Source organism: Anguilla rostrata, chromosome 16 (genome assembly GCF_018555375.3).
Source record: "Anguilla rostrata isolate EN2019 chromosome 16, ASM1855537v3, whole genome shotgun sequence".
Taxonomy (NCBI): Eukaryota; Metazoa; Chordata; class Actinopteri; order Anguilliformes; family Anguillidae; genus Anguilla; species Anguilla rostrata.
The window spans coordinates 20,046,126-20,070,948 of NC_057948.1; the positions used below are offsets into that span (position 1 = coordinate 20,046,126).

The 24,823-nt window shown below is 51.4% G+C and overlaps 2 protein-coding genes across 7 annotated transcripts in view; one reads left to right on the top strand and one right to left on the bottom strand.

The window, feature by feature from the left end:
- Nucleotides 1–24: 24 nt before the first annotated feature.
- On the top strand, nt 25–11,116 carry LOC135242201 (circadian-associated transcriptional repressor). 2 transcript variants are annotated; one of them, XM_064313177.1, is made up of 6 exons: nt 25–175; nt 4,460–4,961; nt 5,532–5,607; nt 6,479–6,557; nt 8,311–8,437; nt 9,461–11,116. In XM_064313177.1, exons 2-6 carry the CDS (start codon nt 4,500–4,502, stop codon nt 9,833–9,835), a joined length of 1,119 nt encoding a protein of 372 aa, XP_064169247.1. In that variant the 5' UTR covers nt 25–175; nt 4,460–4,499; the 3' UTR covers nt 9,836–11,116. The 2 variants fall into 2 exon arrangements, with proteins under 2 accessions (XP_064169247.1, XP_064169248.1); XM_064313178.1 differs by having other exon boundaries at nt 30–180.
- Nucleotides 11,117–11,210: 94 nt separating this feature from the next.
- Nucleotides 11,211–24,823, bottom strand: part of herc1 (HECT and RLD domain containing E3 ubiquitin protein ligase family member 1) — a 66,310-nt gene continuing 52,697 nt past the window's right edge. For all 5 annotated transcript variants that reach the window (XM_064313165.1, XM_064313164.1, XM_064313163.1 and 2 more), the window contains exons 64-78: nt 23,449–23,587; nt 22,503–22,684; nt 20,939–21,094; nt 20,641–20,763; nt 20,406–20,508; nt 19,792–19,961; nt 18,334–18,472; nt 17,329–17,498; nt 16,531–16,700; nt 16,277–16,442; nt 15,841–15,917; nt 14,940–15,192; nt 14,017–14,169; nt 12,530–12,835; nt 11,211–11,944 (exon numbers count right to left, since the gene is read on the bottom strand). In XM_064313165.1, the coding sequence (XP_064169235.1) occupies nt 11,759–11,944; nt 12,530–12,835; nt 14,017–14,169; nt 14,940–15,192; nt 15,841–15,917; nt 16,277–16,442; nt 16,531–16,700; nt 17,329–17,498; nt 18,334–18,472; nt 19,792–19,961; nt 20,406–20,508; nt 20,641–20,763; nt 20,939–21,094; nt 22,503–22,684; nt 23,449–23,587 (2,493 nt within the window). In that variant the 3' untranslated portion in view covers nt 11,211–11,758. The remainder of the gene's footprint in view (nt 11,945–12,529; nt 12,836–14,016; nt 14,170–14,939; nt 15,193–15,840; nt 15,918–16,276; nt 16,443–16,530; nt 16,701–17,328; nt 17,499–18,333; nt 18,473–19,791; nt 19,962–20,405; nt 20,509–20,640; nt 20,764–20,938; nt 21,095–22,502; nt 22,685–23,448; nt 23,588–24,823) is intronic.

The window sequence follows — 24,823 nt, forward strand, 5'->3', positions numbered from 1 at the left end:
AACCCCAGTCTGTTTACACCCGCCTTCCTAGACACGTTGCCTTAGGAGAAGTTACACGGGGTGCCCGATTGCGGGACTTCGTCACTGAAACCACCGCATCGCACAGCACAATCTCTCTACCCAAGTGTACCGGGTTTACCTCCGAACAAAGGAAAGTGCGATTCACTCCCTTCTGGTAAGGTATGATACAATTACTCCTAAAAATTGTACATTTCTCTGACTAAATAGCGTAGACATGTGTAACCTATTTAAACTCTTAGGGACCTAGAGTTCACCTTATGTAATGCTTTACATCGAGAAATGCTTTTTTGGCTCCGAATGGAATTCTGTGGAATGGTCAATAAGGGTTGTTTCCGTAGACACAGCATCTCTCTTCCCTGGAAGGCAACCAGTAAAGGTGTGACCAATATTCCTTTTAAATGACATCGCTAATATCATATATAGCATATTTACTCTACTTAGCCAGCTGACATTGTTTTGCAGTACAGTTTTTAAATTTCTATTTTGCGGTTACCCTAACTTATTTATATATTGCAATGTCTTTCAGTGCCTGTATACAGATCTTTATTAGATCTGTTTCTGAAGCGCCTGTCTTGAAATAAATATGTAACTGACGAGTTTTTTTTTTTTTACAAGACATTGTGACAATAATAACCACATGGAAGCCTAACTACTTTGTAAGGCTTCTACATATTTCATGTTGTTGGTTTTGTGGTAGCCTATACCAAAACAAGCTTATACACTCCTCAAAGGGCCCCACCCTTATTACCTTAAATTCATAATGCAGGCTAATGAAAACTGTTTTATCGTCCCTATTTAAAGGTTAAGATCAAACAATAAAACGGTATGCTTCCAGTCTCACCATATTTCTTGAGCGCCGTTTGTATTTGACACCACGCTGCCACTTCTGATGCCAAATTTTTGCCAATATTGCGCTGGACCCATTGTCCTGCAAATGGGCCCGTGGATATCGCAGATGCGTTGCCGGTTCTGTTCAGTTTCCTTGCACGTTAAAAAAAGTATGTTCGAGAATCGTTTTTGGACCTTACAAGTACTTACAGCTCAAGATGGAATTCCTTCTTAATAGCGTTATCTTTTTATATTTTATTGAACGCCAAACAGCGAACAGAATATACATTTTTAAATTTTACAATTGCATTTAACTTTAAATAAATATGATTTACTGAATTTGTTTAAACCTTCCTTGCTTTTATGTAGTTTCACAATAAAGGGGACTGTAAGTGCGTCAGCTGCACTTTACGGATGTTTAACTTTTTAAATAAGGAAAAGCGCATATGTGTCGCCTGCAGCTTATAGGCGGCTGTGTATAGACGTGATCATACTAATGATTGGCTCACACTTAAACTTCTGATTCGAACCTAGGTTTTTATCATAGTTGAAAAGCACTTTACCCTTGTTTTGCTTCACTATTACGTAACATTAATACCTGCTTGCCAGGATCAGATGCGGTCGATGAACAAAACGGCTTCTCTGTACAATCTAGCAGTGTTTTTTTTCAAGACATTGTTTCCCCCGTTCTCTGCGTATTGGGGTAATGAAGGAGACCATTGCAGTAAATTAGAAACATTTTATCATGGGCTTGAATTAATGTTAAAAACTTGGTTTTATGTGCGCTGTCATTTTCATTAAAGTGGGTTTCCAGATCCTGAAAAACCTCGTAAATTTACGCTTGCGTACATATAATTCTAAAATGGAAAATTATATGCATCGTTATTTTCTCAGAATGTCTTCAGAAAATAAGATGTTTTTATATCGTAGTTTAAAAGATAAAATAGACCTCTTAATGCATAAATAAAAGAGAGGACAATGTTGATATACGCCGACGGTGCTCTATAAAACATACCCCAGGTTTGACAATTGAAAAATATTTATTTGTTTAATACATGGAAAACAAGTATTTTTCATCAGAATGCAAATGCAGTTTAGTAAAGCATTTCAAGCATTAAAGGTTGTATTCAGCCTAAGCTATGATAGTTTTTCAGACAATGTCCTTTCGTTTTGTAATGCAATTTGCATTTTTTCACAGATATTCAGCTACCCACATACAGCAGGCACAGCTGGTCTGTCATTCAAGAGATGTCTGTTGTTTACGAAAAAATGTAGCATTATAACTTATAAAAGACATCGTTTAGCCCTCCGAATTTAATGTAATTGTTCCATTCACATCACGAGTGAAATTCATTCACAAAACCATACATTTACGCAAGAGTAACAGAACCACCTTAGTGGTCGATCTGAGCTGTCTGTGTTTGTATTGATACGTGTTTATATATAGTAAATCGTATATTTAGATCTTATGTTTCTAAATTATGCTACTTGTAAGTTGTCATATAATAGTAATAATAATAATAATAATAAGAAGAAGAAAAACAGTGAAACAGGTCCTCTCACCTTTTCTCTATAACAACAGCTGCTGGTGGAGACCGAAGACAAAGAACTTGCGAGCACACACCATAAGCAGAATGCTGTCATTAACAAAGAAACACGTCAGGCTTCATTAGTACCATTGGATGTTCTTCCTTTTTTTGGGGAAAACATTGCAACAGGGAGTATTCAACACAAAGCTATAATGTTCAGTTTTAAGGGGCATAAAAAGGAGAGTTGTGACAGGTTTGCAGATGGCCAGGTTCAGTTGGCAGCGATCTTAACACCTGTGTGTGGTCCTGAGTAATTATTCCTCTGTAAAATGTTTCTCTCCGTCTCTGATCCAGCTCAATTTCTTTTTATGATCGGATTGCTTGCCCCTGCCTAAATCGTGCGGTGGCAGTTTATGTTTTGACAAGTTATGATGACAAGAAATAAGCCCCTTTGGTAATTGCTCTTTATTTTGGTCTGCCGTCGTTGCTTTGCCATTGAAGTCCCTTTTAAACGAACATGATTAAGTGAAGGCAAGGCTGGTCCTCCTCCTGGCTGTGTAGTGTCATAGGGGGCTCAGGCAGCTCCTGGGACGTAAAGACAGAGGGATACTACTGAAACAGCAGGCAGGCATCAAGTCATTCATTTCTCAACCACTGGACAGAGATTGTTTCTTGCGGACTTTAATATGCATCCTGCCTACATCACAATAATATACAGCATGCTTCACTTACATCTGGTCCAGTCTTTCATTCAGAAGCTTCTAGGTCATTTTGAATGTGTGTGTGTGTGTGTACTGCAGCAGTTCCTATTTGTTTTGGGGGCTTCAGTTTTGTCTTCAGCAAGTGAAACGCATGTTCAGTTGGATTCAGGTCAGATGATTGACTTGGCAAGTCAACAACATTCCACTTTTTGTCCCTGAAAAACTCCTTGGTTGCTTTAGCGGTATGTGGAGTCATTGTCCTGCTGTGAGGTAAAGCATCGTCCAATGAGTTTTGAGGCATTTGGTTGGATCTGAGCAGATAAGATGTTTCAGTACACTTCATCCTGCTGCTACAATCAGCAGTCACATCATGAATAAAAACAACTGAGTCAGTTCCAATGGCAGCCATACATGCCCAAGCCATACCTCCAACCTGGCCGTTCTCTTATTGAGGATTACTTATGGTTTGCATTTTGCAGTGAACCCTCTGAGGTTTTGCTGGTGTAGTCTTCCCTTTATGGTGGTCTTTGACACATATATGCCTACATCCTGGAGAATATTTCTGATCTGTTCGACAGTTGAAAAGGATTTATTTTTGATTGTTAACATCCAATTACGTTTGCTCCTCTAAAATCAAAGAACCATGAATAAAAAGAGCTATAATTCCAACACGGTTTGTCCGATATCGATGATGGCCTCAAATCGAAGTCTGCACTTTAACCTCATATTCATTGTGTCATTTCAAATCCAATGTGCTGGAGTACAGAGCCAAAATAATTAAAAATCTGTTGTGTTACTGTCCAAATATGCATTGCAGAGAACATGTTCAGGGTGACCTGCATAGCCATTTATTTGTAGATGTACCATTTCTTCGCATAACCATTTTACAAGTCAGATTAAGTACCGGTCACAAGGAGTAGAAGAGCTGTGTCCTGTTCATTTGAACCTGCAACCCCCTGACTACAGAATCTGGTCTCTCTGCACCATACTATATCACAACACACCAGCTGCCAAAGCTCAGTTATTGTGATTGGAAGGGTTGGGTGAATTCAGGTTCTTGCAAATGGTGGCAAGTTCTCGATGTTCACTTTATTGTTTGCATTGGAACAGAACCAACAAGATAGGTTTGGCAACAGTTCAGAAGCAACAGCATTACTATGGCGATTTGTTGCGTAACTTTGCAATACTGTCCTGTTTATAACTTGATAGCTCATGAGTTACAAAGAATAATGAGACATATTGTTGCACTGGCTATTTGTCTTGCCGACTGGACTTGCGTTGCAGTTTTAAGCAAACCTGTAAAAGTGTTAATGTTGGCCTGAACACTAAGCAGGGTTTGTGAAGCATACGTAGGGATAACTGCTCCGTTTGTCCTGGCAGGTCAGTGATGATTGCTGGTGGATAGGTCCTGTGCCTGAAGATGTCTGCGTCAGATTCTGACTCCATTGACTGGCTGGCCAGCGACGATGAAGACTGTGAAAGCACGTCCGAGTTGGTCTGCAAGGGCGGAGCCAGCGCGACTAAGATGCTGCCATTACCCGTGTCGTCAGGGGCGGAGTCCCGCGTGGCCCAACCCGGCCCTCAGGCCGCGGAGAGTGACTGTAGCAGTACGAAAGAGGGGGCCAGCTGCCGGGATGGGGGGGCCTGTGGAACCTCCTCCAGGAGTGCAGAGCCCTGTGGGGGTACCGGCTGTGGCCTCCTGCTCCTGGGACAGGAGGCGCAGTGCGGGCCCTTGTGGCGATCAGCGCTGTACGTCCCGGATGGCTTGCCGGGCGAGGGGCCCCGGCGGGCCCCAAAGAGGCCCCGCAGCACAGAGGCCCAGGTCTGCTGGCCTTGGCCACATCCCGTAAGGACGTCCAACGATGAACTGTTTGCTCGCAAGGTAAGGCGCTTTCTCAATGTGACCCTACCCCCATTCTGGGTACTGTACATGACCCTCTATTGCAGGAAATCGTGAAAGAAAAGTTAATAGTTTTGGACAAGACCTTAACTTCAGTTCAACAGTTACATAGCTTTTTATGATAGGCTAAGAGCAGGGTCCAGTAGAGCGATAGCTTCTGCTGGTTCTCATCGTCACTTGAGCCATTGACTCACATCACTTGATTTCCTGGGTCTGCATCAGCTGCTGATTTTAAGGTGAAAAAAAACAGTGCCCTGTAGATCCGCAGGGATACAGCCCCCCAGGCTAAGGCTAGCTGGCAAGCTAACGTTAGCGGTTTAGGTGTCAACGGCACACAAACAAGTATTAAGCTACATAAAAACGTGTGCCTGAATGCGTGGGATTACGTATCCCTCCGTGACTCTTCATTGCGCAGTGGCAGCTATCTGTGACACCTCAGAGAAGCTTGAGCTCTTCTCCGCGTAACGCGATGCAGCTGATGGTCTTTCGATGTGGAGTCTTTATCAGATCTGGCGGGAGCGGGCGGTTGAACGGTCATGGTGTGTCTTTCAGTGCTCGGAGCTGCAGTGCTACGTCCCGCACCTGTCCTCCATCCTGAGCGGCCTGCGGTCCGGACGCTACAGAGAGCGTAAGTGAGCCGCGTAACCCGAGCGCTCCTCCGTCCCGCCGCGTGGGCGGTACACCGGCCCGAGCCCCGCCCCGCTCGCGCGGTGAGATCTGTCTGCGCGGGGGAATTTAGGGTAACCCTGGGACGGAGGGCAAAGCAGTCACTGCACGAGAGACAAGAGCGGAGACTCCAGAGCAGATGTCAGTGATGAACACTGTTTGATGCACTGCTATCAAATAACTGCAAACGTTTCCTTTTGTTACTTCTCACTGGGACACAGCTGGTGTTAAATTGGGGGGGAGGGGGGGGGGCGCATAGTGTAAGTAAACTGTGTCATGAGGAAAAATGCTTCAGGTATCAAAGTGACAAACTTTGCCGCACTTACAAGACAAACAAGTCTCAGCTGAGTCCAAAGGGTTTGGCTGAAGGGATGGAGGATATTCAAATTTTTTGCAACCAGGCAAGCCCAGAGATTTGAAACATCAAGCTTTGTTCATTTTGATTTAAGAACAGTATCTGTCCTTGTAAAAGAATCACTGAAATTACTTCTGGCTGGGGCTTTCCAAATCTGGTGCCCTGTGATTGATCGTGGCGAAGCCAACCTGATGTGAAGTGAGATCAGGGAGCGGAGAGGCACAGTGGGTCACCCATTAGATAAGATTAAGTTCCGCGTGGGCTGACTGCAGGTGCTGGGAGGGCCTGCAGAGGGCGCTCTGTCTGCGGTGGCCATCGAAGTAAAGGTCACTGATCATCTCTCCGCCCTCTGAGAATCAGCCTCAGTGGGAATCAGGCTATGAAAAGGATGTGGTGCCGCTATGATGAATTACAGGCACTTTTTTCTCTTCCCTGCTGTGGCAATTTTCTCATGGTGCAACCCTCTCTTCTGCTCCAGGTCTGAGCAGTTTCCAGGAGAGCGTTGCTATGGACAGGATTCAGAGAATAATGGGTGTTCTGCGGAACCCTTGCATGGGGTAAGTATCCTCTCCACTCTTCCTCATCTCCAGGTGGTAGAGAGACAACAGTGTCCTGCTCCACTTTCCTGGCACTCAGTGAAGCATGCTCTTTCATCACCCGCTGTTTTTCTTTCCGTATCCTCCTCTTTCTTTCTCCCCTCTCCTCTCTGCGGCATTTTGCGAAGCTCTCTTGCGTCACCATTTTCTGGCTATATTAATCTCTTTGTCTGCTCCCCTGTTCTCTTTCACATTCCCCCTCTCTCTCTCACTCATTCTATCACGTCTCTCTCATCGCGCCCTCCCCGCCTCCATTTTGGCTGGTGGGGCCCGGCGGCCCCCGAGTGCATAAGCGTGGGGCGGGGTGCGCGTCTGGGCCCGTGTCCCAGCCTCAGCGGGAGCCCCGCGGGGAGCCTTCCGGAAGCGCCGCGGACGCTAAGCTAACGCACGGGAGGACCGCTCCCGCTCAGACTGTTTAAAAATGCATCCAGTCTCGATCTGGGGAGAAAGCACACCTCAGATCGATTGGCTCTCTCCAGCCCAGACAGAGTAATGGCCGATGACATCACCCATTGGGGAGGACGGACCATTTTCGGCACAAAGTGCTCCTTTTTGGAACCAAATGCCAGTGTGTCTGAGCAGATTGCACTGTATGTCTATAGAGTCAGAGCTGTGCCTTGCTATCCAAATATGGTAAATGTCCTTGGCATTTCAAAGTTGCATCGCTCTGCATTGGATAATGATTTCCAGTACCAGCCAGTCATTGTGCTGTCAGTACCGTGGTTTATAGAGCAGCCAGTATTGACAGTACTTCGTTCAGTGAAGTGGCTGGTCTATTGCAGTCTACAGAACAGCCAGACTGCTGTCATCACAGTAGTGTGCAGAGCAGCCGGTGTGGTCAGCACTGTGGTCTGTAGAATAGCTAGCTTGTCTGTACGGTGGTAATTGCAGTGGCTGTTCCTGATAGGGTGTGGGGGGACCACGAAGCAGGATGACGTCCAAACCCCCCTCCCATAGAGGGCGCCAGACTTATGCAGCTCCCCCCATCCCCAGAAAGGCCAGACAGCAGCCCACCGCTGCACGAAGGCTCGGGAAAGAAGCAAATTCTCGAGCGGTTAATGCCACAGATGAACTACAGCAGAAACCGGCACGCCGCCACCTCATCAAGACCGGCAGACTAATAATCACTAACCGCCCGTCTCGGGCCGACTGGCATTAAAATAAAATTATAATCAGCCGGCATCGGAGATCAGCTGGCACAGGCTGCGTCGAGTGAGGGCCGTCAAACGCCCCCGTCCCGCAGGCCTATTTTTAGAAGGGACCGGAGCGATCGCTGGCCAGGCCACGTGTGGGCGGTATCATGCGTGTAAACCAGAGGAGGAATTGCTCCTGGTGAAAATGTGCCGGTATAATTGCAGCGGTCAACAGAGGCGTCGTCTGCCATTTACATGCAGAGATAAGCGTGAGGGAGAAACAGACATGTGCATGAGCTTTGCTCCCTGTTGCTTTGATAACATTTTACAGTCATGGCTGACTAACTAATATCCATATCTGTATAAAGCAAATGTGATCTCACTCAGTGAGCCGTTCCAGGTCTCGACTGTAAACATCTTAATTTGCATGTTCTTCTGTTCTAAAGTTTCTTGTTTCAGACTAATTCCACATTTGATGATTTTGCGTTTTGAATTGATTTGGCAAGAAAAGCAGGGAGCCGGGACTCGCGGTAACATCCTGTGCACACGCTCAGTCTCATTTCTCTCTCCTCCCCGTCCAGCGAGCGCTACATCAACATCATTCTGAAAGTGGAGGAAATGCTGAGGAGCTGGTTCCCTAACGTGAAACCCAAAGAGCGACTTGGCAGCGAGCAGACGGACGAAACCACTCCTTCCAAGAGGCTGAAGGTAATGTTATAAAAACATGGCGGATGGGCTGCGAGACGGCTGACAGGAACATGTGTAAGGGGCCTACTGGCAGCCTGTGAGGGGCAGACAGGAACATGTGTAAGGGGCCTACTGGCAGCCTGTGAGGGGCAGACAGGAACATGTGTAAGGGGCCTACTGGCAGCCTGTGAGGGGCAGACAGGAACATGTGTAAGGGGCCTACTGGCAGCCTGTGAGGGGCAGACAGGAACATGTGTAAGGGGCCTACTGGCAGCCTGTGAGGAGCTGACAGGAACATGTGTAAGGGGCCTACTGGCAGCCTGTGAGGGGCAGACAGGAATGCCCATTATTCTTTCATCAGTAGGCCAGCAGGAGGGGGAGGGGGAGGGGACAGCGGATTAAAACCTATTTTTACAGTTGTGAGGTGTTACAGGAGTCTCATGTTCAGCACAAACTGTGCTTGAGAGAGCAGGGCATTCTGGGAAGTGTCCCAAAAGAAAGGTGAAGGGTGCCAGACGTGAGAGGGGACCTGGAGGACATACCTGCTCCATTTACATAACTACAGGAGTATCGCTAACTAAGGAGCAACCTAAATAGATCCTGGCCTGGATTTTTAATTTTTTTTCCAAATGTGACACCTCAGAAAAACAAGATTAGTGTCATTGCCGAAGTAACACTTGAATTTATTAGCAAGTCAAATGGAAATGCACAATTTGACACAGGAGGATCTTTATGGTTGTATCATTTCAGCTGAAAATAAAGGAGTAATGGCATGCTGAAGATGAATAGTTTCTATTATGTTCAACATTTCAGTTTTAAATAGTTCTGAGGATCATCACATGTAAATGAGTGAATAAGTGGTGATGCTGTGAAGTGCTACTGAATGCATTATTCATGGGTCTGAATCCCCTTTTCGTCATGGGCATGTCTAATGATCTGGCACTCCTGTCACTTCAGATGGCCTCTACACCTTTGCTAATGCGTAAAGCCCTCGAACGCATGACGAGGGGGAAAGACTGACCCTCGGTCTCCCTCTCTTTACAGCCTTGCCCCGCCATCACAGCGGAAAGCCCCGCGGAGCTCGGCGTCTCCAACGAGGCCTTCGGGGCGGGCGAGCCCGTGCCCCCGGGCGGCTACTCGGCCACCCACCTGAAGTGGCTGCACACGTCGCCCATCTGCTCCCCGTCGGCGCAGCGGGCGCTGGGGAGGCTGCGGCGGTGGCGGGCGGAGGCGGCGGGCGCCCAGGACGTCACGCAGGACAGCTCCGTCTCCTCCAGCACCGACCCGCCGCCCGGCCCCCAGCACCGGCCCCCCGGCAAGATCGTGGCCCCCTGCCTGGAGAGGCTGCTCAAGTCCACCGAGAGCATCATCACCCGCAAAAGCGCGCCGGCCACCTTGAAGGAGAGCAGCTGGTCTTAGCGCGGAATCCACCCGGCTGATCCCAGAACAGTGGAACGGGGCCACCTGCAGGAGGAGAGACAGCATTGGACTGCCCGCCGCTGGTCTGGAGTCAGTCCCTTAGGGGGAAAACCCATTCCAGCCTTCAAATGAGTCGCAGTTCCCGTAATGTGATTTTTATGGCAGGACGGAGGTCTCCTTGTACTGGAGGGGCTTGTTCGTGGTAAAAGTAAGCACACGCCTGTCCCAAACCTGAAATCTGCATTCATTCCCCTCAGATGACCTCTGATGGTTGCACGTAACTTTGGGACTTGATGGCGCTGTGCGCGAGCGAGTGTGGGAGCAGAGCCCCCGAACGGCCTTCTTTCAGCACGGCCCCTGCTGGAGCTGTGAAGACGCCTCGTCAGACCTCCTTCTGCAGAAGACGGACACGTGTCAGCATTCACAGCATTACTTCAGTTAAAGGAAAGGGAAGGAGGGGTGTTGGGAACACTTAGGACACGGCCTTGTCAGCAGTATATCCATACAGAAGTGGCATACGTATGAATGGAGCGTTCATGTGAGAAACGTGTGCGCGTGCGTGCGTGCGTGTGTGCATTTAGCTTAGCTCAGAGTCGAGCAACATCTGGTGACTGTTACTTCATTAACTTCTCGTTAAGTTTCGATACAATGCCTCTACCTCAGGTTGACACAGTTTTGTTCAGGTTGGAGTATACTGTAAACGGATGAAGGCAGAAGGAGAGGGGGAGGGGGAGGGGGAGGCGCGACGCGTCTCCCGCGCGAGTCGTCCCGCTCGTTTGAACAGGGGGGCCGGGCCGGGCCTGTGGAGACGGGGGGCCGCTGAAGTCGGGCCTCTGAGGCGGGGGCCACCGTGGAGAATGTGAACTCCAGCTCAGACGTTTGGGAAAGCGTCTCGGTTGCGAAGGCAAAAGCAGTGCCTGTCACTTGACGTCAGGCCACGCCCTTCGGCTGGCTGAACGGATGCGCATTGTGCTGAATATGCGAACCCCAGAAGGAACTGCAGAACCCAGGAAATCTCTGGACTCCCGCCATTTCCTGTATCTGGTAAATGATTAAATCCTTGCCAACTCGGATTCTGCGGTCAAGTTAACCCAAGTTTCTGTCAACACAAGCTGGACAATGTCTAACTGGCACCCAGCTGAAGGGGGGGAGAAGTGTATTACTTTTATGTAAATATTCTGAACCATGTTCCAGGTTGTTAATTTACCCTACAAAAGTGGCCTTTACAGTGTGATATTTTATACTTTCTAAATAAATGTGGTTATATTTGTTTGGCATAAATGAGTCATTTTACTTGTTATTGCTGGATTGTTCTCGATACCGTCGCTTTGGCTGCTGAAATTCAGCAGATGTGTACAGTGAGAAGCCACAAGAATTCAGTATTTAAGCATTTATTGTTTTTTTTCTGCTTTAGGAAACTCGGCATAGACAATTCAAAATTAAAACAAAATAAATATGAATATTTATGTAAAACTTTTTCCTAATGAAGAATTATACACAATGTACAATTTTGTTTTTTTCTTTTCTTTTTTTTCCATTGGGCTGGTTAACCTATACACATTTCCCAACAAATTAAACATTCCTCCATGCAAACTTAAAAAAGAAAAACCCTGAAAATAGGATGGAGCAAAGAAAAAACAAAAAAATACTCAATTCACTGCTTGTGTCGATTGTTTTTTAACTGCTAATAAACCACAAGGTGAAAATAAAAACACTGAATTGATTATGTTCGCAAGTACACTGAATACTTAAAAAGTGGCCAGTTTCATAAATGCGTTTTATGCCCTAGAGTTCCTATTTGTGAAGTGACACACCTTTCGTGGGAGTCTGTGGGAGTGAGTCTACTGGGGGAGAACAGGGAAGTGGGGAGGGGGGGCACGGTTGAGGGGGTGGGGTTTGATCACGTGTCTTTCGAATGTTTCTTTAATAGTCCGTGTCGGAGCCCTCTGCGTTGTCCACGTTGCGGGAGAGCATGTAGTTGTCCATGTCGATGGATCGGCAGTTGTTGATGGCGTAACGCAGCCGCTCGGCCATGATTGGCTGGTTGGAGTACGGGGGCAGGCGCAGCTGGAAGAAGCAGGTCTGGGAGGTTGGCAGGCTGTCGTAGGGCTGCGGGTGGTACAAAAGGGGGGGGGGGCGTTACAGAAACAAAATTGCTGCATTTTTCAAAACAGGAACCTGTCTGTTGAGAAATGACGGCTGAGTCTGAAGAGGGAACAGCGAGTGCTATTCGCTGCGTGTTTCTGAGAAAGCTGAATAAAGGACGTGGCGCATGTCGGATGCTGCTTCCTCGTTCGCAGGCTGAGAACCTGACTGACCCCACTGTGAGGAGGCTCACCAGCTGCTGCAGATGAGCCTCCTTCCTGTTTTCACCTCTGACACGTGCTCCCTTTGGGAAAGCGTTCAGAACATTTATCTATCTGCTTAGCAGATGCCCTTATCTAGAGTGACGTATGTGTCTTTTGTTTTTAGATAATATCCACTTATATAAATAGAAATTTAAGCACCTCAGGTTCTTAACTCAAGGGTATGTTGACATTGCTGATTACAGGTTTTGACTCTGTGACGTCTGATGGCAAATCTATTACACTACCACACTTCAGCACACGTGCTGCACATGACAAATGTGACCGATCGCTAATTCCGAGAGGGGGGGGGGGGGGGTGGAGGCGGGCAGGAGGGCTAGAGTCTCACCCGGTCCACCTTCATGATCTGGAACCTCTGGGAGATGTCGGCGGAGTTGGCGGGCAGGCGGGACCGGCCCGAGACGAAGCGCATGAAGAGGACGCGCTCCTCGTTGGAGAACTCCTCCAGCGTCTGCCAGAACCACTGCACCAGCTGGTGCTGCTCGTCCACCTCGCGGTAGCGCACCACCTTCTTCAGCACGTCCACCGAGATCTCGGGCATGCCGCACACCATCTGCTCCAGCTGGCCCGCCGTCAGCAGGGAGAGCAGGGGCACCGGCACGATCCACGACATGCCCTCGCGCACCGCCGCCACCTGCAGAGGCACCAGGGAGGGGCTCAGCGCACAGGCCCCGCCCACGCCTCACACGTGCGCCGACACGTGCAGACATGCGTACGTGTGCTCTCACACAGGCACGCAAGCGCGCACACACTGCTGTGGCCAAACCAGTCTCTTACATACGCAAATTACTGCGCACTCACTCTCACACACACACACACACACACACACTCACACTGCTGTGGCCAAACCAGTCTCTTACATACGCAAATTACTGCACACTCACTCTCACACACACACACACACACACACACTCACACTCACACTGCTGTGGCCAAACCAGTCTCTTACATACGCAAATTACTGCACACTCACTCTCACACACACACACACACTCACACACTCACACACTCACACACTGCTGTGGCCAAACCAGTCTCTTACATACGCAAATTACTGTGCACTCGCTCACACACATACACACACACACACAACACACACACACAACAAACACATCCACACTCACACACTCACAACTACACCACACTCACTGCTGTGGCCAAACCAGTCTCTTACATACGCAAATTACTGCCACTCCTCCACAACTCACACACACTCACACACACACACACCACAACACATAAACACTGCTGTGGCCAACCAGTTCTACCTACGCAAATTACTGCACACTCTCTCTACACACACACGCCAACACCTACTCCCTTCCCACTCTGCTGTGGCAAACTCTCTTACAACGCAAATTACTCACTTCCTCCACACACACACACACAACACTCACTACACTCACAGCACAACTGCGTGCCAACAGTCTCTTACATAGCAAATTACCTGCCCTCACTCCACACACACCACACACACTCCACACAACAACCCACAGAACCAACTCACACACTCCAACTGCTGTGGCCAAACCAGTCTCTTACATACGCAAATTACTGTGCACTCGCTCACACACATACACACACACTAACACAGATAGAGCTTCAATAAAAACATCCTCCCAGTAACGTGACAGATGACCGATATACGCCGATGTCAACACGCGCACGCACACAAACACAAACACACCCTTCCCCATACTTTCCACACACACTCTTCACAGCTTTACAAACTGGATTTCCCCCATTAGGAACAGTGCAGAACAGCGCGTTGTGGGTTGCCATGGTGTCGGCCCTAGAGGAGGGGCGTGTCCTTACTTGGCGGTGTATCTCGTGCAGCCTGTACTCGATGGCGCGGTCCACGTACTCCTTCCGGTTGGAGAAGGTGAGCGGAATGCTGTTCCCTCCCGGGATTATGGGCACCATCTTCCCGTCCGCACTCTGCCCGACGAACGAGTCGATGGGGATCATCTGCAAGGCACAGAGGGCGGGGCACGGCTCAGCGTTCGCTCCCCTCACCCCCGGGCTCTACGAGCCCCAAACGAGCCCCCGCCCCGCACGCGCCCCGCCCCACATTTACTGAGAGCCACAGGAACCAAGCTTTGACCCCGCCGTATGGAACTGGACAATGGTGCAATTTTATTTGACCAGGCTTTGATTGACATTAGTGACAGGCCCTGGGGGGCGGGGCTGAGGGGAGGTGTGGAGAGAGACTGGGCACAGACAGACAGACAGCTGAGCACACTCTATTAAAATGGACAGGGGTAGCTGAAAGGCAGCTGGGTGGGGACTGACAGCCCCAGTGTGTGGTGAGCTGGTGGCCAGACCGGAGGGGACAGGTGCAGCGCGGGTGGAGGTTTGCCAAAAGTCTTAAAAACGCAGCCGTGCCCCAAACAGCACAGAGGAGCTCGCCCCGCTTCCTCAGGCTCTGTGCAGGCGCCAGGTGGCACAGGGCCCCTTCCCGCCTGGGCCCTGGCGAGGGTGGCACGGGGGCGGCGGGAACGCTGCCAAACCTCGGCAGGAAGCGCCAGCCCCGGGTGCCGGGAGCAGCTCACCATTCGTAGAAAGTGGTCGCGACCTCTGTTCCGTTGGCGAGCGCGGATAAGGCCGCCGTTGTGTGAAAACACTCAGTAGGGGCGAGGGGTGGGGGGGGGGGGGGGATGCCGGCGGGTGCGGGGCGAGGGGCGAGGGGCAGGGGGTGAGGGGTGAGGTGCAGTGGGCGAGTGGCCTCGCTCCCTTACCTCATGGAAATTTTCCTCGGTGATGCCGCTGTCTTCAATGTGAAGAATGCTGTTGAGGGTCTGGACGTACAGCAGGTCCACCTCCTCCAGGTCCTCCAGGACCAGCGGGATGCAGCACAGCTGTTTCCACACCAGCGGCGCCAGGTGCAGGTCCAGCGGCTTCTTGGTGCGGATGGCCACGCCCATCAGGATGCCCAGGAACTTGAACTGCAGGAGGTGCTCGTCCAGGCAGGCCGAGGGGTTGAACAGGAACCTGGGGAGGGCAGAAGAGCACCACTCAGTGGCTGGGAGGACTGATTACACCAAACGCGACCAAACAAAAACAAGGCACAACCAAACATGACCAAACACCACCAAACGCTACCAAATGCACCCCAACAGAACTAGACATACCTGGACACAACAGCACCTGCCCCCGTGTAGGACGTTTGACACCTAGATGAATACGGCAACCCAACAAAAACTGTACACCCCGATTTACAGGTCTGCACATGTAGGCTAGGTCATCGCTGGTGGTTAATTACCGCTGCATACGGTGAGATGAATAACGCACACAGATATAGCTGACCTCAAAACTGAAAGCTCCACTCCCCCCGCCTCCCCACCTCTACACTGGCTACAAACCGAGCTAGCCCGCCCAGGCTATCATTTCACTGAGACAATAATGATACACCAGGGTGCTGAGCAGAGGCCGATTTATCACAGCGCTGACGCAGACCAGGCGGTGGCCCTCATTCCCGCTGCACACGTGCGTTTTCTTAAACCTCCGGCTGGTCTGAGAGGACGGCTGTAATTATCCCTGGACACTGATAGGCTGAAGCTGGGGGCGGGGCCGGGAGCAGGGGGCGGGGCTTGTTGCAGGGGCCTGGGAGGCCTTGCCGATGGCAGGCAGAGGGCTCACCTGTCTCTGTTGTACCCCACCTCAGCCGTGGCGTTGGGGGAGGGGATGAGCAGGTCTGCAACGCCCGTCTCCAGCTCCTTCACAACACAACAGAAAAAACCCCTGTGAGACAGAGACGACAGCGCAGAGCGCGTGGAAGCCCCGGTCACAGCCGCGCCGGGCCGGGGGAGACGGGCCAGCCGGCCGCCAGAGCCGCCATTACCCTGCCTGTGAACACGCTGCTCCACACAGACACCCTGGTTCTGCTTCTGCTCGCTGCCCGCATATTTCACACAATCTGCTCTGCTTTACTGAAGGCAGACGGAATCCGCCAGTGGAGAAAATGGCGGTTTGTGTTTGTGAAACAAAGCGCGCGCTAATCACAGCAGCGTTTCTCTCACACTGCTGCGGCCGTCCCGCCGGGCGTGTATCTGGCGCTTTCCGCGGCGGCGGCTACCTGGCACATCTCGGTGATGGTGTCGTCGAACACGCCGCCGGCGTCGTCCGCCCCCTCGCCCACCAGCTTCACCTTCCAGGCGCGGGACGGCAGCCGCAGGTCCGAGGCGTTGAGCTTCACCACCTGCCGCGCGATCTGCACCAGGATGGGCTTGCACTTGCGCCCCCTGCAGGAGAGGGGAAAGAGCGCGCGTGGGCGGGTCAGAGCATGTGGTCGGCGTGACACCCTACACCCCCGAAGGGAAGCGCACTGACCGGGTGGAGATCCTCTTGACGGTGATCTGGGGGCCGTAGTTCTTGCCCTGCACCATGGTCTTGCCAATGGAGCGCACCATGGGCAGCGTGTAGACGCGCGGGGCCAGCAGGGGCCTCAGCTGGCCCTGGACGATGCCCCAGGTGCCCGCGTTGTAGTGCGAGGTGCAGCTCTGCAACGAGGTGAAAAACTGGGCTTTAGGCAGAAAAGAAAATTCAAAGAGTACTCGAGTAAACACCAAATCAGCTTCAGCGATCATTTGGAGAAATCAGTCATCGTTTAGAGAAAATGGAACAAAGACTCAAATATAATGTGATTAAATCTGACTCCTCTGATCCAGCTCCACCCTGCCTCTACAGCTTCTACAGCAGCACTCTTTTGGCAAGGGCAACGGTTCCCAGAGCCAAAGACAGCTCCTGCTCCGTGTGGTGTGTGTGTGTGTCTGTGAGAGAGAGGGGTGTGTGTGTGGTGTGTGTGGTGTGTTAGAGGAGAGGGGTGGTGTGTGTGTGTGTGAGAGAGAGAAGAGGTGTGTGCATGTGATGAGTGAGTGTGTGTGTGTGTGTGTGAGAGAGAGAAAGAGGTGTGTGCATGTGTGTGAGAGAGAGGTGGGTGTGTGTGTGTGTGTGTGAGAGAGAGAGGGGTGTGTGTGTGTGTGTGAGAGAGAGAGGGGTGTGTGTGTGTGTGTGAGAGAGAGGTGTGTGTGTGTGTGTGAGAGAGAGGTGTGTGTGTGTGTGTGTGTGTGTGTGAGAGAGAGAGGGGTGTGTGTGTGTGTCTGCGTGCGTGTGTCAGTGTTCTCTTACCTGGTTGTTGGGGCTCAGGTTGAGCAGTCTCCAGGAGGAGTACATGAGGTCAGAGAAGTGGTAAAGGAGGCGGAGTCTGGCGCGGATGGCCTCCATGCTGACCTCCTTCAGAGAGCTGTACTGGGGGGGCACGGCCACGGGCAGCCCCAACTGCAGGGGCACCGAGGAGCCTGAGGAGGAGAGGCACCGTCCTGTCACTGCGCCTGGCTCTCACACGCACGCACACACGCACGCAGCAGCACGCACGCACGCACGCACGCACGCGCACGCAGACCCACGCACCACGCACGCCGCACGCCGCACCACGCACGCAGCACGCACGCACCACGCACGCACGCACGACACACACACAACCACAACACACACCACACACACACACACACGCGCACACACCCATCTCTCTCTCACACACACACACACACGCACGCGCACACACACACACACACCCATCTCTCTCACACACACAACACACACACATCTCTCCTCCCGCTTTCACACACACACACACACAGAGCTCCTCTCGTCCCAGTAACTGCTAACAGGTAGCACTCATTACTCATGCACACAGAGCAGGTGATGAGGTAAGGATTTAGGCAGCAGTTAAGCTGGGAGAAAATGAGAGGGCCAGATGGAGAGGGCCAGGCCTCGGAGGTTAGCAGCAGCACACCGCCATTAAGTTCCGTCGGAATGTTCACGCGCACAGCTGACTCAGAAGCTTGGTTAAAGATTTCCCGCCCAGGCAGGACTGCCGGCCCAGATTAGCCCCAGTCACAAGGCTGCAGGCGCCATGGCTGCTGCTGCTGCAGCGTGGGCGTGGAGGCATGGCTCTCAGCACAGAAACACCAAGCACGATAACACAGACGCAATGACGCCGGCCCGATTCACTGCCTTCACGCTGGGTGCTGCAGACTCACGTTGTTATGAGTCTAAAAACTTTATTTCAACACTTGTAGTCAGTGCATCGGTGGTGGATGGGCGTGGTTTGAGGGTGTAGGGGCGGGTTACCGGGAGCTCTGGGCGGGACGGAGGGGGCGGTCCACGCCGCGCTGTGGCAGCGGCCGGCGGAGATCTGGTGGATGTTCTTCCCCTGCAGCGTGGTCACCAGCGTGGGCTCCCTCACGTGGTTGGTGTGGCCCAATCCCAGCTGCAGAGAAACACAGGACAGGATCAGCCTCACAGCACGAGAACAGCCCCACAGCCTGGGATCAGCCTCACAGCACGAGAACAGCCCCACAGCCTGGGATCAGCCTACAGCAGACAGCCAGCTGGATCAGCCTCACAGCACGAGAACAGCCCCACAGCCTGGGATCAGCCTCACAGCACGAGAACAGCCCCACAGCCTGGGATCAGCCTCACAGCACGAGAACAGCCCCACAGCCTGGGATCAGCCCCACAGCCCGGAATTAGCCCTAGAGCCTGGGATCAGCCCCACAACCCGGGATCAGCCTCACAGCACAGAATCAGCACCACAGGCCAGGATCAGCTCTACAGACCAGGATCAGCCCTACAGTCAGGAATCTGTATTGAGCCCTCCCACAATCCACAACTGTGAATGCAGTGCTTTAGATCAGAACCCCGGAAATCCCATTTCACATTGGCAGGGTCAGCTGGACCCATCCAGAGTTTATTATTGGTTTATTGGATGCGGCTTATTAGAAACACACTTTAAAGTGTTGACACTGAAGTCACATTGTCAGCTGCCGAGTTATGTGACAGCCAGTTATGTCTTTTCTTTATTTCCTTGTCTGCTGCAAACACCTGTGGAAAAAAGGAGAGCTCCTCATTTTCACAGGAAGTGCACTCAAGCTCTACACCTGCTGTACCTTCAGGTGTCAATATCTGAAGATGTAATTACATCACGGGTGATGCTTTTGAGTTCATACCCAAAGACTGAGTAGGGCCGCCATTATCAGTCAAAAACGTCGGCCTGAAAATTTGGGAAAAATACACCCCACGGCCGCTGTCTCTTCCATCCGAGCGAGGCGCTAACAGACTTTGAGCATTACAGCCACTGGGCCAGAGGAGCTCATTAGGACTTCAGCATGGCGTATGTATAATTCACTCTCACCACACAGAGATAATGATCTCATTCCTTACACATGTCCTGGCTCTGCCATTAACTGAGAAACCTGTGGAGTTCCCCGCTGTCTCCCTCCCCCCCCCTCTCTTTCTCTCTCTCTCTCTCTTTTTTTAATGCACAAAAATAACCTGTTTCTCGGTGATGAGAAGCCAGGCCATTAAGACCCTTCCATCTCTCCGCACACCTCCCCTGTCTTCATGGACCCTGCTTCTCCACTCACGAGGCCTGCCTACGCAGTGGAGGCTCAAAATACATTTCAATATGGAGCGGGCGCGCTGGCTAACGGGCGCTCTGGCTCTGAACATTAACCCATGGCAGACGCAGGATGTCGGCTGGGTCTTTTAAAGAGCCGGGGGGGGGGGGCGCTGGGGCGCGTAACTCACCTGGCCCTCCGAGTTGCTGCCCCAGGTGTAGACGTCCCCGGTGGAGGACAGCGCCAGCGTGTGCTCTGCCCCCACCGCGATGTCCTCGATGAAGATGCCCGACAGGGCGGGCACCTGCTGGGGGCGGTTGTGGTTCCGGGCCCGCCCCTCCGGCAGGCCAATCAGACGGTCTGAAAGACAACCCTGAGGGTCAGCAACTCGCACAAACGGGCGGCGGCATTTAAAAAACGGTTTTGCCGAAAGGTTTGACTAAATTAGGCTCAGGTATGTGAGTGATAAATATAGATCCTTCAAAGCTGACACTTTCCTTCTTTAATACAGGGTTCTAGTCAGGATCTCTAACAGGAAAGCATATGAGCAAGCCTCCTGCAGACGGCTGCATAATGATTTCAGCCCCGCAGAGACGCTGATGATTGGAAATCAAAGGTCACGTCTGCAGCAGCCGAGCCCTTGAAGATCACAGAGATTGACGGGAAAGCCAATATCGGTGTCCTTTAAGAGGAACGAACGGAGGCGGACGCACAAGGAGGCAGCGCACACAGCACACTGCCGGACGGACAGACGCTCGATCAGCGCGGCCTGGCGCAGCTCTGTCCGAGTCTCAGGGGCTGTACCTTGCCCAAACGTGTACACATTCCCGTCCTTGGTGAGGGCCACGGAGAACTGCGTCCCACAGCACACCTTCTTGACTCCGATTCCGCAGAGCACGTCCACTTTCTGCCATCGGCGGGAAAAAAAGGGACACGCGTTGTAGGGCTGAGCGAGAGCGGCCGCTTCCTCAGACGGACAGAAACAGCGGGGCCCGTTAAGGGTTAACCGCGCGGGCGTGAGTCACACCGCGCGCCCTACCTGGGGAGACGACTTCGCTGTGGAATTTCCCAGCCCCAGCTTCCCGTAGTCGCCGTCGCCGAACGCCCACACCATCATGCCGTCAGCCGACACGGCGAGCGTGTGGTTCAGACCGCAGGCCACCTGAGGGGCCAATCACAACAGTCCATCAGGCTGCGGCTCCGCCCTCCACTGCGGCTAACTACGTCACCACGGAAATGTCGCAGCAGATTAACTCCCACACGGGAGGAAGATCAGAGCACCATACTCTTGCTCGTTTAGCCTTTGTTGCCCCGGAGCGGATGAGGATGGTGCTCACCTGTCCGACCTGGTACCCCTCCAGCGCCGTCACCCGCTCCGGGAGCTTCTTGTTGGACGTGTTCCCCAGGCCCAGCCGCCCGTAGTCCCCGTTTCCGAAGGAGAAGAGCTTGCCGTCCGCGGTCACCACGGCCGAGTGCTTGAACCCGCAGGACATCTGCAGAGAGGAGACAAAGTCTACTGAGGTGAGATAATCACAAACGCCGCGCTGCGCGCCTACTGTACACGCCAAACACACACTTTCAGACAGCAGACAGGACATCTGCGCTGCGCGCCTACTGTACACACCAAACACACACTTTCAGACAGCAGACAGGACATCTGCGCTGCGCGCCTACTGTACACACCAAACACACACTTTCAGACAGCAGACAGGACATCCGCTGCGCGCCTACTGTACACACCAAACACACACTTTCAGACAGCAGACAGGACTCGCCTGACGGGACCAACAGACTGAGATTAGGGGTGGGTCTGTTTACTCGAGTAAACAGGGACTCACCATCAGATTCCTAATCAGTTAGGAAGAAAAAGTGATCTGAAAAATCTGACATTTCTTTTGTCCAATGAAAACTACAAAATGGAACTGATACATAAAATACACAAACCAACTAAGTGCTAATGCCACATTTTGTGTGTCTGTGCGTGTGGCCCATGGGTGTTTATCTACTGTATATTTGCCCAATTGTTTACGAGTATTCGCAGCCACATATCTCTCCAGCCATTTAAACTTAACAGTTCCCATTTGTTATGACTCCCTTGTAATGAAGGCGTCCACATGCTATGAGGAAGCTGCAGGCAAAGCTCAGGACCGGGAGCTGGGCTCTTCAGTAAAGAAGCCCCTAACCACCCAGCCCAGGTCGCCAGGTTTCACCTTTTCATTATTTTATTTTCAGGCGAGACAGGTTACACAAGCACTCATAAACATTTCAGTCTTTTGTCAATAATCTGATTAAAAGGCTGAAATGTCATAAAAACGTTTTCATATTTTATCAGCAGTGTAATTCACCAGCATCCTCGGCCGGGGTCACGTTAGTCATGAGCGTGTTTTGAGACATGTTGTCTGTCTCTACCTTTGTGTAACTGTATTAGTTTCTGCCTGTTTTGGCCAGGTCGCTCATGAAAAAGAAATTCTGAATCTCAATCCTAGTTAAATAAAGGTTAAATAAAAAATAAAAATGTTCATTAGCAAGTGACTCCTGTAGCCAAGCTTCATCTATTTTTATGTCTTAATTTTCCAGAATAGCTAAATAAAACATTAATCGAGCAATTTTATATCAGTCCACTAAAGCCTGATATTTCCTGGAAAGGAAATGGATGGCTCTCGGGTGCTTATTCACTTATTCCTGTCCCAAAGTTTTGTGTGAAGTGAAACCGGAGAAAATACTCTGCAACACCTTTACTCAAGTCTGCTGCTGTAAAATGGGCTTTAGACACCCAAAGAACTTCATGCGCACTGTCATGGAGTTACTAAAATGAACAGGGCCTCCTCAAAGCCCTTGTGTGGTTGCAGGGGAAAGGCGAGGTGTGTAGAGGAATGAACTGGAGGAAGGTCTGGCTCTGACCTGCACCACCTCCTCTCCCTGCAGAGCCTCTATCTGGCGCGGTCGCCGCTGCCGGTCGCTGTTGCCGTGGCCCAGCTTGCCGTAGTCCCCGTCGCCCCAGCTGAACACCTCCCCGCTCTCCGTCAAAGCCATGGAGTGGCCGTCCGAGCCGCACGACGTGACCAGCTGGGTCACCACAAAGCCTACGAAAACAACGGCACAGGCACACACCACGCACGCACACACAGGCACACGCACACGCACACGCACACAACACGCACACGCACAGGCACACACACCCACACACGTACAGACACACACACACACACACCCACACACGTACAGACACACACACACACACACCCACACACGTACAGGCACACACCATGCACCCACACACACATACACGCACACACACATACACACACACCCACACACACATACACGCACACACACACCCACACACACACACACACCCACGTACAGACACACACACACACACGCACACCCCCACACACGTACACATGTGAACATGCACACGCACACAAACACAGATGTCAGTTTGTTTTCTTGTGAAGGCCCACGAGTTCACACACAGACTGTGGGCTGTAAAGAGCCTAATGGTATGTAAATATTATTCACTGGGACACTGTGCTCCCAGTGCTCTGATAAGCCCTGTACACAATGCCTCACTGCTGTCTGCCTGCCCCCAGCTACTGCTCCTGTGGGTACACATGTTGTCACCACCTTCAAATGGCCCAAAGTGCCCTTGGAACATCATGATCCTAATAAAATGCAGCATAACACCAGACAGTAAAAACAATCTTAAGCTGACACGCCAATTAGATTAACTGTTTACACCTGTTTACAGTGTGTATCCCGTTTACTGATTACTGTGGTTTACACCTCCCGGCCCCTGATCTACGATACCCGGAGAAGGGGGCGGAGCCGGACTGCCCGCCGTTACCTTGCAGGGCGGAGATGACGGTGAGCACGTGCAGGTCGTCCGAGTTGCCCTGGCCCAGCCGGCCGTAGCTGCCCTCCCCGCAGGCCAGAACCGTGCCGTTGGCCTGGATGACGAAGGAGCAGTTCTGCCCGCACACCACCTGGGGCAGCAGAGAGCGCGGGGGCGCGGGTGAGAGAGCGGCTCAGAGCGGGGGCTCACGCCTCTGCAGGTGTGAATAATAAAGAAGGGCCCGCAGGAGCTCGTTTCCACAGAGCCATCACGGCGCTGAAATATGGCCTAATGACGGGCGGGATAAATGGGGCGCCGCGGCCTGCATAATTCAACACGCCCCGCGGGCCCGGCCTGCCAGGGACCCAGACGCGGCCGCTATCTGGGTTAGCTCTGCAAACCCACACAGCGCGCCGCTCTCCCTCTAAGGGCTGCCCAGCCCTGCTCCAGGAGATCTGTCATCCTGTACGTTTCCAACCCTAACAAAGCACTCCTCATTCAACAGCCAGAGATCTCCATGAGCTGCTAATTAGTACAGTCAGGTGTGCCAAATTAGGGCTGAAATGAAAACAGACAGGAACAGGGTTGGGCAGCCCTGCTCTGAGCTCTGCATATCAGTCTGGGACAGTGATCTCAGAGCTCCAGCTCAGTACGTATCCCAAGACACTCTGGAATACTTACCTTCTAAATGTTGTATTCAAACAACTGGTATACATGTTTCAACATAACACTTATTATGGCTACAGAAACACAAAGTGAGAAAGACTGAGATTATCAACAGACATTATGAGCTCTGAGAAGATTATCAGCAGTGTAGAGTATGAGCAGTGGGAAGGAGATGATCAGCAGTGTAGAGTATGAGCAGTGGGAAGGAGATGATCAGCAGTGTAGAGTATGACTCTGAGGTGACAGCAGTGTAGTAGAGCTGGAAGAGATGATCGCAGTGTAGTATGAGCAGGGAAGGAGATGATCAGCAGTGTAAGATGAGCTGGAAGGAGATGATCAGCGTTGGAGTATAGCAGTGGGAAGGAGATGATCAGCAGTGTAGGTATGAGCTCTGGAAGAGTGATCGCATGTGGAGTATGAGCAGTGGAAGGAGATGATCAGCAGTGTAGTATGAGCATGGAGGAGATATCAGCATGAGAGTATGAGCTCTGGAGAGATGATCAGCAGTGTAGAGTATAGCTCTGGGAAGTGATCCAGTGAGTATGACAGTGAGGATATCAGCAGTAGAGATGAGCAGTGGAAGAGATGATCAGCAGTGTAGAGATGAGCTCTGGGAAGGAGATGATCAGCAGTGTAGAGTATGAGCTCGGAGAGTGATCAGCAGTGTGGAGTAGGCAGGGAGAGATGATCAGCAGTGTAGAGTATGAGCAGTGGGAAGGAG

What these genes read in the sequence shown, in the direction of transcription:
- LOC135242201 (XM_064313177.1), top strand. Translation starts at nt 4,500, where the DNA reads ATGTCTGCGTCAGATTCTGACTCCATTGACTGGCTGGCCAGCGACGAT. An exon ending in ATGAACTGTTTGCTCGCAAG is followed by an intron (nt 4,962 to 5,531) that starts GTAAGGCGCTTT and finishes TGTGTCTTTCAG; the next exon opens with TGCTCGGAGCTGCAGTGCTA. An exon ending in GTCCGGACGCTACAGAGAGC is followed by an intron (nt 5,608 to 6,478) that starts GTAAGTGAGCCG and finishes CTTCTGCTCCAG; the next exon opens with GTCTGAGCAGTTTCCAGGAG.